Genomic DNA, 18,507 nt, shown 5'->3' with positions numbered 1-18,507 from the left:
AATCAGATCAAAATTGTGACCTCTAGAGGGTCCAAAACTTTGATATACCAGATGTTTACACTAATTGTGTACGAGGGGCGACCATTTTATCCGGCAGTTTTGGTCCGATTTTCACAAAATTTGAACTCAATCAAAATTACGGTGTAAAAGTCATATATTCAAACGTTTTTTTTTAAATCGGATAATAATTGTGACATCTAGAGGGACCTCAAGCTAGAAACGCGATTTTCGTACAATCAGGAGCCATAATTCAGGAAGTTACTATCCGATATGCGCGAAAGGACAATTTTGAGTTGTAATACAGTAACTCTGAAATCAAGATACATATATAATTATCCACGGCATATATCTCACATTTATTGGATTTAGACCATCTCTTACGGGATTACGGGCCGCAGAATTGTGACGCAAATCTTAATAATGTATAACTATGACCAACGGATAACTAACTTCACAGCTAGCGACACTAGCACCCCCTAGAATATCGTTGTGTATAAGAGTAACAGTATATACACAACATTTTTGCTACACATGGAATTATCAATATTGCTGCACAATAGAAATGGAATACATTATTTTTTTAATTTTTCAGTAAGCAAGTTAACTAATCTCTAGATTTTATTTCTACAATTCCCACAAGGCCGTAATACCGCTATAAAAGATAGGTTGCCAGGCAACGAAACATACGCCCACAGCAGCTAAATCGTCCGGGCAGTCAACAAGTGTTGTCGCAAATTTTTACTTCTTTCGGTAATGAAACATTTATAATACACTCATGAAGTAATTATCAGAAAACCATTTGAATTTGTTTGGTTTTTAATATCATGGATTTAGCTGTTCAAGTCATAAAAATTCATTGAAAATCAATATACTTGTTCGTCTCAAGCTCTTAAACTCTGTGTATCAATCTGAAGTCAATCGGATGATAACTTTAGCCTATAGAGCGTCACAAGATTTTTCAAAGTGATCAAGGGCCATAACTGTGACAGTAATTATCGAAAATCACTGAAAATGAATAGACTTCTTTGTCTCATGACCTTAAACACTGTGTATAAATTTAAAGTCAACCGGATATTGACTTTGGCCTCTAGAGCGTCCACAAGATTTTTCAAAGTGATCAAGGGCCATAACTCTGGCAGTAAATATCGAAAATCACTGAAAATGAATAGACTTTATCTTATGACCCTAAACACTGTGTATAAATTTAAAGTCAATCAGATATTAACTTTAGCCTTTAGAGTGTCCAATAGATTTTTCAAAGTGATCAAGGGCCATATGTCTGGCAGTACTTATAGTAAATCGCCGAAAATCAAGAGGCTGCTTCGTCTCATGACCTTAAGCACTGTGTATAAATTTAAAGTCAATCGGATATTAACTTTGGCCTCTAGAGTGTCCACAAGACTTTTTTGAAGTGATCAAGGGCCATAACTCTGGCAGTAATTATCGAAAATCACTGAAAATGAATAGACTTCTTCGTCTCATGACCATAAACACTGTGTATAAATTTAAGGTCAATCGGATATTGACTTTAGTCTCTAGAGCGTCCACAAGATTTTTCAAAGTGATCAAGGGCCATAACTCTGGCAGTAATTATCTGAAATCGCTGAAAATCAATAGGCTTCTTCGTCTCATGACCTTAAACACTGTGTATAAATTTAAAGTCAATCGGATATTAACTTTGGCCTTTAGAGCGTCCACAAGATTTTTTGAAGTGATCAAGGGCCATAACTCTCGCAGTAATTATCGGAAATCACTGAAAATCAATAGGCTTCTTCGTTTCATGGCCTTAAACACTGCATATAAATTTAAAGTCAATCGGATATTAACGACGGACGGACGGACGGGGGCGACGACAATATACGACCACATTTCAATGTGGGCGTATAAAAATTATAAATGCATTTTTCTCCAAACACGTACATTGTTGAGGATTTACGTAATTTCTATGCTGTTTTATTTGATATGACACTTGATTGGATTCGAAGAGCAGTACTTCATATCAACTGCCCTTTTTCAAAGATCATAATAACCTTGTTTACATCGTGCATGACCGTAATAGCTGTAAACGGCTTTGTTGTAGAAAATTCTTATGACGTGTGAATGATCAATCACGCCATTGATTACATTGGCACATATCAATTAACTTTTATTGTTCTACTACCAGAATTGTTCGTACAATCAGGGGCCACATTTCAGGACGTTACGGTCTGATATGTGCGAATATCGAAAGGAACCGAGATCTTTGGGTTATAAACTTACATTTCAAGTTTCAACAAAATCGGATAAAAATTGTTACCTGTATAGGGTCCACAAGCTAAAATCTTGATTTTTCGTACAAACAGGGGCCATAATCCACGAACTTTCGATCCGATACATGCCAATATCGTAAGCAACCGAGATCTTTTGGGGATAAACCTATATTTCAAGTTTCGTCAAAATCGGATAAGAATTGTGACCTGTAGAGAGTCCACAAACAAATTGTGGACGGACGGACAGGGTTGACGACAATATAGGTCCACATGAAAATGTTGCCGTATAAAAACGTCATTTTTCGTACAATGAGGGGCCATAATCCATGATGCTACAGTCCGATACATGCCAATATCAAAAGGAACCAAGATCTTTGGGGTTTATTTCAAGTTTCGTTGAAATCGAATAACCAGTGGCTGCCAGGCAGGATACGCCCACATTTTCGAGAGATGGATAGAGAACAAGCTAAAAAGAAAGTGATTTTTCCTACAATCAAGGGCCATAATTCAGGAAACAAGCCAACAGTGAGACTGATGTCCCCCGCCGAAATCCCCAAATAAATAGATGACACATATTAATTAATCACACATCTATTTTTTTCAAAAGTATCGTGCAATCAAACTGATTATCCATAGCCCTAGGTCCCGACCGTCATATACAGCTGACGTGGAACCCATGGTCCACAACCTTGATATACCATATTTTTACGCTATTTGAGAACGAAGGGCGGCCATTTTGTCTGTCAGTTTTGGGCCGATTTTCAGGAAATTCGAACTCAGCCGTCCTTAGGGTGTAACGGTGATATAATAATACGATTTTTTAAATCGGATAAAAATTATGACCTCTATAGGGTCCACAAGCTAAAAACACGATTTTTCGTACAGTCAGGGGCCTTAATTCAGGAAGTTACGGTCCGATATGCCCGAATATCGAAAGGAACCGAGATCTTTGGGTTACAAAGTTACATTTCAAGTTTCAACAAAATCGAATAAAAATTGTGACCTCTGTAGGGTGCACAACCTTGATATACTATATTTTTACGCTATTTGAGAACGAGGGGCGGCCATTTTGTCTGTCAGTTTTGGGCCGATTTTCACGAAAATTGAACTCAGCTGTCCTTAGGGTGTAACGGTGATAAAATAATACGTTTTTTTAAATCAGCTAAAAATTATAACCTCGATAGGGTCCACAAGCTAAAAACGCAATTTTTCGTACAATCAGGGGCCATAATTCAGGAAGTTACGTAACAATAGGAGCGAATGTCGAAAGGAACCAAGATCTTTGGGTTATAAACTTACATTTCAAGTTTCAACAAAATCGGATAAAAATTGTGACCTCTATAGGGTCCACAACCTTGATATACCATATTTTTACGTTATTTGTGAACAAACGGCGGCCATTTTGTCTGTCAATTTTAGGCCGATTTTCACGAAATTTGAACTCAGTCGTCCTTAGGGTGTAATGGTGATATAATAATACGTTTTTTTAACCGGATAAAAATTATGACTTCTTTAAGGTCCACAAGCCTAAAAACGCGATTTTTGGTACAATCAGGGGCCATAATTCAGGAAGTTATAAACATGTATTTCAGGTTTCATCACAATCGGATCAAAATTGTGAGCTCTAGAGGGTCCATAAGCGAAAAACACAATTTTTTGTACAATCAGGGGCCATAATCCATGCAGTTACAGTCCAATACATGCCAATATAGAAAGGAACCAAGATCTTGGGGAGATGAACCTATATTTCAAGTTTCAAGTGTCCACAAACAATTGCATATAAAAATTCTTACATTAAAATCTAGTTCCCTTTCAGGCTTGGTTTTGGCAATGGTCCCAACAATCTTTCAGAGGTCAGCCCCACACAGTGAACTTTTCCTTTATGTTCCATCCTAAATGGGAAGGGGGGGGGGGTGCTTTTAGGTTTAATACCGGTTTCCACCTAGGGTAATACTGCAGACAAGTGTTTCCTTAGAATTTGCCAGAGAAGCCGCATAGTAGGCTTAGACCAGTATGGGTGGGAGATGTGAGATCAATAATTAGTAGGCATATTCGATTTTGTTTGCTTAAATAAAGACACATTGCCTTTTGCGGGGTAGTGGTCAAGGTAAAATTTCATGGGGTTTGTGTGGGAAACCGTAATATTGCGAGCGTGCGCAGCCTGGTCTGTGTTGCAATCAGTGCTGTGATCTGCTGAGGGTAAGGTTTGTAGATTTTACTGGCATCTGGGCCTAGGTTAGTGTTAGTTGTATTTTACGTCCGCTTCCACCATATTATATAGCAAGGATAACATGAAGCCATATTGCTTGGCTCCTTTCATTGGTGCAAAAGCCCAGTTTGTGCCCTCTTAAAATTATTTTCTGTGTACCTGAATGATTGAAATTGTGAAAGAGTTATTGTTTTGGGGGTTAATTATTGTACGACATGCTTAACAGTCCTTAGAATAACAAGTAAAAGCCCTGTTTTCAGTTATTACTGGGATATTTGCAAACTGAAGTGAAAACATTTAAATGATGATCATCAAATAAACTGACAAACCTTGGGTTATCAGCCTCATTCTGTCATAAATTTAAATGCAGGTTAAACATTAGTTCAAATGATCTATTTAACCAACCTTCGTATCATAGGCGTACGAGCTCGATGACAGTTAGGGGGGCAGAACACGAAATGCCCGAAAAAATTTCGGGTTTACAGACAGCGGCACCGGTCTTCCCCATTTGCATTCCAATCAAAAGATCAATCGTTTAGTCCACGGAGATGGGACCGTTGGGAGATAATTTTGAAAATTTAACTGTTGCAAATGCGTTTTCCTGCTATTCCAGCCTGTGAATACAGCAACTTCAATTTGGTCCAATATAGCCTACCTGGCTGACCCAAATTCCAAACAAACAATCAATCGTCGCGGGGTATGGGGACCTCACCCTCCCTGCCCCCCCCCCCCCCACCCGGCTCGTATGCCTATGCTTCACATTACACACTTCTACACAATTTGCATACAAAGATCGGCTATTTTGTAGGACAGTTTCATTTAGATTTTCCCAAAATTCGAGTTCAACCTTCCTTATGGTGGAATGGTGATGTATTTAAACGGTTTTTAGAATCGGAAAAAAATTGTTACCTCTAGAGAATCCGCAAGCTAAAAATGCGATTTTTCGAACAATCAGGGGCCATAATCCAGGAAGTTAAGTACAGATATCCGCGATTATCAAAAGGAACCAAGGTCTTAGTGTGTAATGGTGATATATTCACACATTTTTTTTTAAATCGGATAAAAATTGTGACCTCTCCAGGAACCACAAATTCAATCAAGGGCCATAATTCAGGAAGTGAGGATCCGAAAGGCGCGAATATCGAGAGCAACCAAGATCTTTGGCTTATAAACATGTATTTCAAGTTTCATCGAAATTGGATCAAAAATGTGACCTCTAGAGGGACCACAACATTGATTTACCAGATGTTTATACTATTTGCGAAAGAGGGGCGGCCATTTTGTCCGGCAGTTTTGACCCGATTTTCACGAAATTCAAACTCAACAAACATTACGGTGTAACGATGATATATTCGAACGTTTTTTTAAATCGGATATCATTTGTGACCTTAGAGGATCACAAATTAAAAACGTGATTTTTCGTACAATCAGGGGCCATAATTCAGGAAGTTACGATTCGAAATGTACAAAATTCGACAGGAACCAAGATATTTGGGCTATAAACATGCATTTCAAGTTTCATTCAAATTAGATGAAAATTGTGACCTGCAGAGGGTCCACAACCCTGATACACAATATTTCAACACTATTTGTGAACGAGGGACGGCCATCTTGTCCAGTTTCGGTCCGATTTTTACGAAATTCGAACGCAACCATCCTTAGGGTGTAACGGTGATATATTCAGAGGTTTATTTTAAATCGGATAAATATTGTGACCTCTATAGGGTCCACAAGCTAAAAACGCAATTTTTCGTAGAATCAGGGACCATAATTCAGGAAGTTATGGTCCGATATGCACGAATATCGAAAGGAAGAAAGATCTGTGGGTTATAAACATACATTTCAAGTTTAAACCAAATTGGACAAAAATTGTGACCACGTTACATGCCAATATCGAAAAGGAACAAAGATCTTAGGGTGATTAACCTATATTTCAAGTTTCATTGAAATCGGATAAAAATTGTGACCTGTAGAGTGTTCCCAAACAATTCTGGACTGACAGGGGCGACGACAATATACGTCCAGTTGAAAATGTGGGCGTATAAAAATAATAAGCTTATAAGAATAGGTTGAATTTGGTTTTCATTGATAACATATATTTTTTTGCAAATTACCTGTATTATTCTTCGCGGCTTTCTATGTTCAGCTTATATTAATATTAGTCCTTCAATTCTTCCCACCTAATCTGCTCTGTTCCCAAATTCACATTTGTTAATGACCATCTCTCTGATATCCTGCTTGTTTGTGCTTCTTAGCCGAATCTAATAACTACACGCGCGACTTAAATATTACTTACGACTTGTCAAGCGACGGAAAAAATCAACACTTGTCAATCAATGTCGAACTCGAGCCTGTAGATGATATTGGCACCAGCGTGTTATAGGCTATATATCTGTAAACAATACAAGCAGATTATCCGCGGACGGACTGTCTATAGAATGTCATTAATCAACTTGAATTAATTGTGTGGTAATCCAAGTCATTTAAATTGCCATTTCCGCTGATCTTATGCATTTATTATTATTTGGGACAATACTGACATTAGCGCCACACGCGGGGGATATCCCAGTGATGACATTATGGAAAGCTATTCTTAGAACAGGAAGTCAATCAAATCTGGAGGTTATTACCTTCCTTGAAAGAAATGGCTCTCAAATGATTTGAATAGCCTAACATAAAGCTTTTCAAATGTGACTTCGATTTAAAATATTTTCAGACCCTCTAGACAAGTAGAATAGGATTTAATGGATAATTTACACAACAGGTAGAACACACTAACACATCTAGTACTTAGAATAAGGGCCGATACATGCCAATATCAAAAGGAACAGGGATTTTTGGGATATCAAGCTATATTTCAAGTTTTGTCAAAATCGGATAAAAATTATGACCTCTATAGGGTCCAGACCGATAGACAGGGGTAACGACAATATACGTCCACATGAAAATATGATCTCATAAAAATCATCTAATTTGTACTAGTGTCCAGATTAAAGCTGACCATTCAATTTTGATAAATAAAGAGTGTCCAATTTATTTACAAGCGTTTAATTTCTCGATAACTGTTGAAAAATAAACAACCCAATTGATTATTGATCGGGGCTATAAGATAATATGTCCACAGGAAAATATGGGCATATAAAAATGCCAAAGCTTAAAACCAAGTAAGGCTGTGCAAAAATATCGATATAATCGATAATCGGTAGAAGTTATTTAGCGATACGATAATCGATATTGAAATTCAAATATCGATTATCGGTATATTTACCTTCTGACGGCAAGTTACAGTCACTTTCACATGACTGAACTTGCCGTAGTCTGGCATGCAGACGAATGAACGAATACACAACGTCAACACAACAACTATTTTCCCCCTCTGCTTACAAACTGGCACATTTTAAATATATATTATTGTAAAAAAACTAAATTTTAAGATTAAATACATTATTTTAATATTTTCGTTGTTTTTGTTGTTATTACTAGTTGAAACCAAAATAGGTCACGCACTTTGTGAACAATGACAATCGCACGTGATATAGTAAAATTAGAATTATCTCCATTCTTTGCTCTTGATTGATTTGTAGAGAAATTGTCTGCTTTCACGATAAAACTAATTGTATTATTAATGATCAATTCAGCTTTTATTACTAAATCATGTCAGATACAGCCCATACAAAACACGTTTTTGACTTCCCGGGAAAATATCTATATCTCTCGTAATTTCTTGGAAGAATTCTACTTTGGTTCTCGTCAAAATTAACCAATCATAAAAATCCTACTTTGAAAGCCGGTAATTATTTTTTTTATTGTCCAATCAATAGACGCCTTCTATTATATTTTATTCTATTATTAGTAACACTGTGTGATCGCCAGTAACTTGCAAAGAGAAACCATGTATTGTCTTGGTATTTATCGGAGATATAGGAATAAAAAAAAGGTTTAAATGAATCAAGAACAAAACTTAGAATAATACTCAAGTTAATCCTACATTTAGCAACTAATTATTTTACATTAATTGATTTTTTTACGTACATCGGCACAGTATTAGACTAGGATAATAACACTACTGTAACTCGATCAACACAAATAACAGGTCGGTAAAGTTCGGTTTTTCCGGAAGAATGATTGATAATCGATTATTATCGATAATCGCTGACAAATTCTTGCCGATAATCGATATTGAAATTTCATATCAATTCCCAGCCTTAAAACCAAGACATATATTTTTAAATTTTGATCAAGATTTCTTTTTCCCTAATGTAGAAACTCATCAGTCCTTTATCAAATTATCTATCAATAAATATTCCAACCCATCATGTACTGCTAATCATCTAAACTGTACACTAAAACTATCAATTATTACTGTATTACCAATGTATCTGCATCTAAAAACACTGCCTTTTCGTACTGTGTCAATCGCCAACAGTGAAATTTGGTAAATGTACAGCTGAGGTCTGGGCGTCCAAGTAATGCCAAGTTGGCTGAATCACGACTATCTAAAAGATCTACTTCATGAACCAAATCAAATACTTGTTGTAACTGGTCTCTGAAAAAGAGAACAAGCCATTGCCATGCAAGATACGCCCACATTTTGAAAGAGATGGCAGAGAAGAAGATAAAATCAGGGGCCACAATCCAGGATGTTATGATCCGATATGCGTCAATATTGATTACATGATTAGCATACTACTAGCGAATGACCTGGCGCTGCACGGGTTAAAAGTAGTATAACTCCGAAACCCGAAGGCCAAGGATATCTGGCCCACGTCACTCCCAGGTCCAACCTAGTCTAGCCAACACTGAACAGATGGACAGAAAGACAGACAGACGGACGGACAAACCCATATTAAGTCCCCTGCTTTCCTCGAAAGGTGGGGGACAATAGGTTACGTTCCAATATATGCGAACCGAGATCTTTGTGATATAAACATAAATTTAAAGTTTTATCAATATCAGATGAAAATTGTCACCTCTAGAGGGTCCACAACCTTGATATACCATATTTTAACACTATTTGTGTACAAGGAGCAGCCATTTTGTCTGACATTATGGTGTAACAGTGATATATTCGAATGTTTTTTTTTAAATCGGATAAAAATTGTGACCAGTAGTGTCCACAAACAAATGTGGATGTATAAAAAATTGTGACTTCTAGAGGGTCCACAACCTTGGTATTACATACTTTTACACTATTTGCATACAAGGAGCAGCCATTCTGTCGGGCAGATTCGGTCTGATTTTCACGAAATTCTCACTCAACCATCATTAGGGTGCAACAGTGATATATTTAAACAGTATTTTAAATAGGATAACAATTGTGACCTCTAGAGTCTCCGCAAGCTAAAATATGATTTTTCTAACAATTAGGGGCCATAATCCATAAAGTTACAGTTTAGTCAACTATGACCTGTAGAGTGTCCACAAACAAATTGTGGACGGACGGACAGAGGCGACCGCAACATAAAAGTTGTGACCTCTACAGGTTTCATAAGCTAAAAACCATATTTTTCGTCAAATCATGTGCCATAATCCAGGAAATTTAAGGCTCGATATACCGAGATCTCTCGGATATAAACATATATTTTAAGTTTTATCAAAATTGTACAACCAGCGGCTGCCAGGCAGGATACGCCCACATTTTGCAAGAGATGGATGGAGAACAAGTTAAAAACAAAAACAAATTTTTGTACAATCAGGGGCCATAATCCAGAAAGTTATGGTCTGAAATGCACAAATATCAAATGGGACCGAGATTTTTAGAATATAAAGATATAAAGAGGTCCATTGTGACCTCTATAGGGACCACAAGCTCAAAACACGATTTTTCATACAATCAAGGGCCATTATTCAGGAAGTTAAGATCCGATATGCGTGAATATCGAAAGGAACCAAGATCTTTAGGTTATAAACATGCATTTCAAGTCTCATCAAAATCGGATCAAAATTGTGACATCTAGGAGGTCCACATGATATACATGATGTTCACACTATTTGCGTACAAGGGGAGACCATTTTGTCCGACAGTTTTGGTCCGAAATTTGAACCCAACCATCATTAGGGTTTAACGGTGATATACTAAAACGTTTTTTTTTAAATCGGATAAAAATTGTGACCTCTAGAGAGACCACAAGCTAAAAATGTGATTTTTCGTACCATCAGGGGTCATAATTCAGGAACTTACAATCCGATATGCACGAATATCGAAAGGATCCAAGATCTTTGGGTTATTATTATCATTATTATTACAGCATATTTATAGTGCACCCTTTCATATAACATGTTCAGAGGCACTTTACAAAGTGACAATGTAAATCACACATAAACAACAAGATTATGGGCATGTTAACGATTGTATACAGAGTCAGTTAAAAGCCTGTTTAAATAAATGTGTTTTAAGTTGTTTTTTAAAAGAATATAGAGATGTACAACATCTTAAACTAAATGGTAGATTATTCCATAAAACAGGTGCTTGATAACTAAAAGAGCGCTGACCATAAGAGACTAGTTGAACAGTTTTGGGCTTTAAAAGTAGTTTATCTGATGTACGTAATGTTCGGCCAAGTGTATAAAGTTCTAAAAGATCTGAGAGGTAAACAGGAGCTAAATTATTTAAACATTTAAAAGTAAGTAATAAAATCTTAAAATCAATTCGATATTTAACAGGTAACCAGTGTAAATTATATAAAACAGGAGTTATGTGGTCACATTTCTTAGTTAAAGTAACAAGTCTAGCCGCAGTATTCTGTACTTTTTGTAATTTATCTATAAGCTTTAAAGGTAAACCAACTAAAAGTGAATTAAAGTTATCTAATCGAGAAGTGACCAGAGAATTAACAAGTGACTTAGTGGCCTCTACAGTTACACATTTATGTATTTTACCTATATTTCTAATATTAAAATAGCACAATTTAAAAATATTATTTACTTGAGCTCCCATAAGCATAAAACTATCAAAGATAGCGCCAACATTACGAGCAGAATAATAATTACCAATTACAACAGGGGGTTTATCTTGTGCAGATTTACTTAATTGATGCCTTGAGCCTAATAACAAATATTCGGTTTTATCATCATTCAATTTTAGAAAGTTCTTTGACATCCATTTTCTAATTTCACTAATACAGTTCTCAAGTTGCAATTTTGATAAATTGAAAGAAGATGGACAATTAGGTGTAAATGAAATATATAATTGAGTATCATCGGCATACAAATGAAAGCTGAGACCATATTTTCTGACAATATCTCCTAATGGTGACGTATAGAGGGTAAATAAAATCGGACCAAGAACAGAACCTTGGGGAACCCCAGATGACAAAACTGATTCAGACGACGATTTGCAATTAACTAAAATACACTGTTTTCTACCCACAAGATAGTTCTCTAAAAGATTTAATGCAGAGCCACAAATACCGAATTTAAATTGAAGTCTACGTAGAAGAATGGAAGGGTCCACCGTGTCGAAAGCAGCAGATAAATCTAATAAAATTAAAAATGTACATTTTCTATTATCAATTTCCATTAAAATATCATTTGAAACCCGGGTTAAAGCTGTTTCGGTACTGTGAAATTGTATATAAGCACTTTGAAATGGTTCATACAAACAGTTATCATCTAGATGGGCCTTTATCTGAGAAGCAATACATTTCTCCAATATTTTAGAAATAAAACTTAAGTTAGAGACTGGCCTGTAATTTTTAAAAACATTAGGATCCAGTGTAGACTTTTTAATTAAAGGGGTAACATAAGCTCATTTGAAAACGTTGGGAATAGTAGCGGATGATATACAAGAATTAATAATATTGGTAAAAACTGGAATAACTTCGTCTAGACAGTCCTTAAGAACAGAAGTCGGAACAGGGTCTAATGAACAAGATTTAGGAGCAGAGGATTTAATTAGCTTTAAAACAAAAGATTCACTAACCAAGTTAAAATTTTCTAAATAAACAGAATTTTCTAACTTATCAAAATCATGAGCGTTAAAGTCAATAGTTTTATTTAAATCATCAAGTTCAGTTCGTATTTTCTGTATTTTTACTTGAAAGAAATCAGAGAATAAATTTGCAAGTTCAGTGTCATTATCATTGTCCGGGAGGATAGTACGCTCAGCATTATGGTCCAAAAGGAAATTCACAACTTTATACAGGTCTTTTTGTCTGTTTTCGCCATTTTCTATTTTATCAGAGTAAAATTTAATTTTAGCATCTTCAATTAATTTATTCACATTGTTTTTTAAAGATTTATAAATCTGTTTATGGACATGTAGATTTGTTTTCCGCCACAGATGTTCAGCCTTATTACGGTCCCTTTTGGCTTCTAAAATATTAAACCACTGCGTATTGGGACGAATAGTAAATGTTTTCGTTTGAAGAGGAACAAGCGAGCCCAAAATTTCAGCAAGCTTTGAGTGATATTGGGTTGCCTTCTCTTGTATATCTTGAATACGTTGAATGCCATTGAAATTCGAGTTCACTATTTCCTCTTTAAATTTATTTATGTCAAATGATTTAAACCTTCGATATGTTAAAGTCTTTCTTGTTGGTTGTGGTTTCTGAATCATAAGATTAAAAGTTGCCGGGAAATGATCAGATATTAATTTGTCCGAGACAGAGAGATTATCCAGTTTAATATCACATGCATTTCAAGTTTCATCAAAATCAGATCAAAATTGTGACCTCTAGAGGGTCCACAAGCTAAAAATGTGATTTTTCGTACCATCAGGGGCCATAATCCATGAAGTTATGGTCCGATACATACCAATATCGAAAGGAACCAAGATCTTCGGGAGATTGACCTACATTTCATGTTTCGTCAAAATCGGACAACCAGCGGCTACCAGGCAGGATACGCCCACATTTTTCAAGAGATGGATAGAGAACAAGCTAAACAAAAAGTGATTTTTTGTACAATCAGGGGCCATAATTCAGGAAGTTGTGATCTGATATGCGCAAATATCGACAGCAACCAAGATCTTTGGGTTATAAACATGCATTTCAAGTTTCATCAAAATTGTGAGCTCTAGAGGGTTCACAACCTTGATATACCATATTTTTACACTGTTTGCGTTTCAGGGGCGGCAAGGCAGGATACGCCCACATTTTGCAAGAGATGGATGGAGAACAAGTTAAAAACAAAAACAATTTTTGTACAATCAGGGGCCATAATCCAAAAAGTTATGGTCTGAAATGCGCAAATATCAAAAGGGACTCAGATTTTTAGAATATAAAGATATGTTTTAAGTTTCATCAAAATCGGATAAAAATTGTGACCTCTAGAGGATCCATTGTGACCTCTATAGGGACCACAAGCTCAAAACGCGATTTTTCGTAAAATCAGGGGCCATAATTCAGGAAGTTACGATCCGCTATGCGCGAACCAAGATCTTTGGGTTATAAACTTACATTCAGTGATTGAAATAACTTCAAACTTAACCTGCAGTCGGGCAGGTGACCCATAAAAGTTCCCTGCCCATCTAGAATGATGCGGGCCCACATTTTGTAACATATTTTACAAAAAACAAATTACAATAATGCATCCCTGATTGTGTGTCTTGAGTGCGTCATGTTTTAAATTGCTGCACCCAAGCACGAAAGGGTCACGTTTGTATCGGTCATACGATGCAGGAATTACTGTAAAACTTGTATCGTTTAATAAGTGGTTTTTAGCGCTAAAAACTATGCATATAGTTTAATTTCAAAACATCGTTTGATATCGATAAAAATCGTTTGGAAACTACAAAAATCGTTTAATTAGTACAATAGTTTAATTTAATGGTACGCCGTTTAATTTCTCCGAGAGGTGTTTAGAAATGGCCAAAGCGTTGACTTATCTAATGCGTTTATTTATTAGACAAGCAGTCCAATTTCCCGAGAGGCGTTTAAAAATCAACACCTGTTAATTTATCTACTATGTTTAACTATTAGATGAATCATTTATTTTCTCGCGAGCCGTTTATCCGATCGGTTCATTTTGATTACAATTATTTGCATATGAAGTGCGAATAAAAATGGTGAATATAAACAAAAAGCACACCCATAGATGCTCGCCTTACCGTGGTCGTAGTATTATTATCCATTATCTATTCAAGACAGTAATTCCGCTATTGGCAAATACATCAAAAATCGGTAAATCACGTCCGAGGTAATTATACATTTGGTGAATATAAAAAAAAAGCACACCCATAGATGCTCGCCTTACCGTGGTCGTAGTATTATTATCCATTATCCATTCAAAATAGTAATTCCGCTATTGACAAATACATCAAAAATCGGTTAATCACGTCCGAGGTAATTATACATTTGGAAAGCCGTAAATCACATCCCATTCATTCGTTCGTTCGTTCCTGGAGTTTTACGTCCAGTTCCAACTGAGGTGATATCGTAGACAAGTCACACACATCCCACTACTACTACTACCTGTTGTTTTAATGTCCGCTTCCACAGAAGTGATATCGCAGACAAGCACACATCCCAGGTAATGTATCTTCTTTAAGTCACAAATGAATTAAGTTCCACCTGTAGACGTCACAAGCAGAGAAGTCATCCCCGCAAAGTAATGTTGCACGACAATAATCTCGTGAGACTTCTTACTGGCGCCAAAAAGTCGCTATCTCTAAGTCTCTATAGACAAGCTGACGCCCATTTTCAAACAGGTCACACAGGGCTAACCATGTAACACCATCGCACGCCAGATGCCGCCCATCGCAAGAATATTTTCTTTCTCCTACTATCACAACCATTGTTTCTCATACCCTTTCAGTGCTATGAACATCAGATAATCATTTCACTAACCCCAATACGTTTCTACTACATTCCGTAATTTAACTGATTTATACTATATCCAATATAACGTTTTGATTAATTAAATGAGAGTAAACACTTTTACCTTGTAATTTTATACCAGTTTGCGATTTATGATTACAATCTTATACAAAGTATTTATATTTTATTGTAAATAATTTCCTCGGGAGATGAATTTATATAAGCCCTGGCTTGTTTTCAGATCCCACAATCATATAGTGTACTTTTATAATATGTAAATAATCATTGAACAAATAGTGTAAGAACAAAAAAACCATATTGCATTAAACCAAAGGTACATTTATCACTTTTACAATATATGTACATGTATGGTATTAAAAAAATAATGTGTGTCGGGGAGGTCACATAACGGGGATTGGACAGCAGGGTTATATTTTTGTGTCAAGTTGGGTACTAACTCAAAATCAACATTCCCGAAACAGATTTATAACTAAAAACAATCACAAATAATGCAGATGGGAAGTGATAAAACAATAGCATTTGAGCAATCAAAGCATTAATCCATACTGTAATAACGGAATGTGTATCCAAAAACATGGTTTCATATAGTACCCAGATAGGTGGCCACAGGTGGGAATTAATGAAACAATAGCATTCGACCAATCAATTATAATAATTCTTTACTGTCACAGCGGACATTTATGACTTTGTATTGTACGTGTATTTTCAAAATAATCATTGGATGACTAAAAAGTAAATCGCTCACAATGGCTTGTATACACAGACCCTTTCTGTAATTAATGTGTATGGGGATATAGATTCAGAGAGGTGATTAATGACTAATATGATAATCGTAGTTAAAAGACGAATCTCAATACCTTTTTTACTGTGCATATATATAAATAACTAATAATTATTTAATCCCGGTTTTAACTAATCACAATGTAAAATATTGCACCATGTATACATAACATGTTATTGTCTGCGATATCGCCTCAGTGGAAGCGGGCGTTAAATAAAGCAGTCTGAAACACTTAAATATATCCGATTCGTCGGTTCGCGAGAAGTGCAACGAAATTATCATGGCAGAACTTGTAATGTTTTTAGGCTCATGCAGGTGGGTCACAGAATTGCCCCTTGATATGAGATCAAAGAATACATTTGCACGTAGCCAATTTTTCGAGACACGTTGTATTCAATTGTTAAGACTACGTGGCGCCTTAAATAAACCAACATTACCAACTTCTAACAGGTTCCATTGATTTATCATTTATTTTATGACAGTTTAGACCACAATGTGTTACGATTCGCATTTTGGTATTCTAAGCTGATTCTTATACGGAATTCTAGGTGCAATGATATAAATTCGGATTTGTGTGGACGAGTTAACACAATTATACATGTACATGTATGTGACCGTAAGCTTATTCTCTGTCTTTTTCTTTTCAATTGTTAATATTTTATCAAGAAAAACATACATGTAACAACTTTTGGTCAGGTATCACAGCTTTATAACCATTTAATGATTTATGTCTGTATTAATTTTAAACTAATTTGAGAAAACCATTGGTTGTTAAAGAATTATCATACTTTTCTCGGGAACTGATTTTTTTTTATCATTGACTATAATGTTTTTATTACATCATATATACAAGAATTTCTATAATTGTTACCAGTATATAAAGTTTCATACATCTCACTCAGTTAATCATTTTTTTTATTAATCCATAGTAATTAATTAAGTGTTTAACATTGAATTACGTATGTAAATACAACCAAACTCTCACTTAGCTAATTAAATGAAGCAATCCAAACAATGCGTAATTACTTGAGATTTTTTTATGTTTTTGTTTAAGAATTTTCATGCAATTGAGAATTATATTTACGCATGGTGTATTCATTACATGTCATTTCGGACTTACATTTCGGACTCAAATAAAAATGGCCCGAGTTTCAGACTCGGACAGGTGACATACTCGCGAAGTATATCAAATACTGGTGAAGTATATAAAATTCTCGTTAATTATATATGGGTTGTAATACACATGAATTATTTCAAGTCCGTGAATATTATTAAATACAGTATTGTTGTTGTTTTTTTTTAAATAATACTTTTGATTGTGTATGGCCTTAAACTTATCGGGCATGCTGAGGCTTTTCGGTAGAGAAGGGTCTCGCTTTTTTTCGTCTCTTCCCTTTCAGTATATTGTTTTTTAACACTGTTGCCCAATCCGCGTTATGACCTGCCCAACAAATTATTTTTCTAATACCATACGGGTACATATATTGGGGTAGTGATAATGTACCTTTGATTTAATACAATATGATTTGATTCAGGTATAACAAAAATCGTTGTACTGTAGTCAAGTGTTTACGTAACATCAAGGCAGTATTCATTGAAGCATATTTCCTGTTGATACTGTTTGACCTGCATGAAAATGGGCGACAGCTTGTCTATAGAGATTTTGGAGCCAGTGAGAAGTCTCACGAGATTATCGTCGTGCAACATTACATTGCGGGGTTGACTTCGATCTCTTCCTGTGACGTCTACAGGTGGAAGTTAATTCATTTGTGATTTAAAGAAGATACATTACCTGGGATGTGTGTGACTTGTTTACGATATCACCTCAGTTGGAACTGGACGTAAAACTCCAGAGGTCATAATTTTTATCCGATTTAAAAAAAAGTTTGAATATATCACCGATACACCCTAAGGATGGTTGAGTTTGAATTTCGTAAAAATCGGACCTAAACTGACAGACAAAATGGCCGCCCCTCGTACTCAAATAGCGTTAAAATATGATATATCAAGGTTGTGGACTCTCTAGAGGTCACAATTTTCTTCCGATTTTGATGAAATTTTAAATGTAAGGTTAGAAAACCATCTAAAAACAAACAGGATTTTTTGTGCAATCAGGGGCAATAATCCAGAAAGTTATGGTCTGAAATGCGCAAATATCAATCTTTGGGATATAAAGATATGATTTAAGTATCATCAGAATCGGACAAAAATTGTGACCTCTAGTAGGGCTGGACGATATTTTCGGTAATACGATAAATCGCAATATTAAAATTTGAATTCCGATATTTTATAAACCACCTAAAAAATCGCAGTATAATGATATATCGTATTGTGTGTTTTTGTATAAATATACCGGTATTTTACACGATATAATCACGATATTATGTGCTGCATTTGGGATGGGATTGACATCGAACAATTTACTACATTATGTCACGATCGATGACTCGGATGACTTATCACTTGTTCATTGACAAGGATAACTAAATA

The 18,507-nt window shown here is 35.6% G+C and overlaps 1 protein-coding gene across 4 annotated transcripts in view; it reads right to left on the bottom strand.

Annotated features, from left to right (window-relative positions):
* LOC126830306 (glycogenin-1) overlaps positions 1-18,507 on the bottom strand; it is a 280,407-nt gene that overhangs the window by 210,906 nt on the left and 50,994 nt on the right. For all 4 annotated transcript variants that reach the window (XM_050560685.2, XM_050560679.2, XM_050560693.2 and 1 more), the window contains exon 3: positions 8,830-9,004. In XM_050560685.2, the coding sequence (XP_050416642.1) occupies positions 8,830-9,004 (175 nt within the window). The remainder of the gene's footprint in view (positions 1-8,829; positions 9,005-18,507) is intronic.

This window comes from Patella vulgata, chromosome 1 (assembly GCF_932274485.2).
Source record: "Patella vulgata chromosome 1, xgPatVulg1.2, whole genome shotgun sequence".
Classification (NCBI taxonomy): domain Eukaryota; kingdom Metazoa; phylum Mollusca; class Gastropoda; family Patellidae; genus Patella; species Patella vulgata.
Note: the sequence above shows the minus strand (reverse complement) of the source record. Positions and strands in the feature narration are given on the sequence as shown.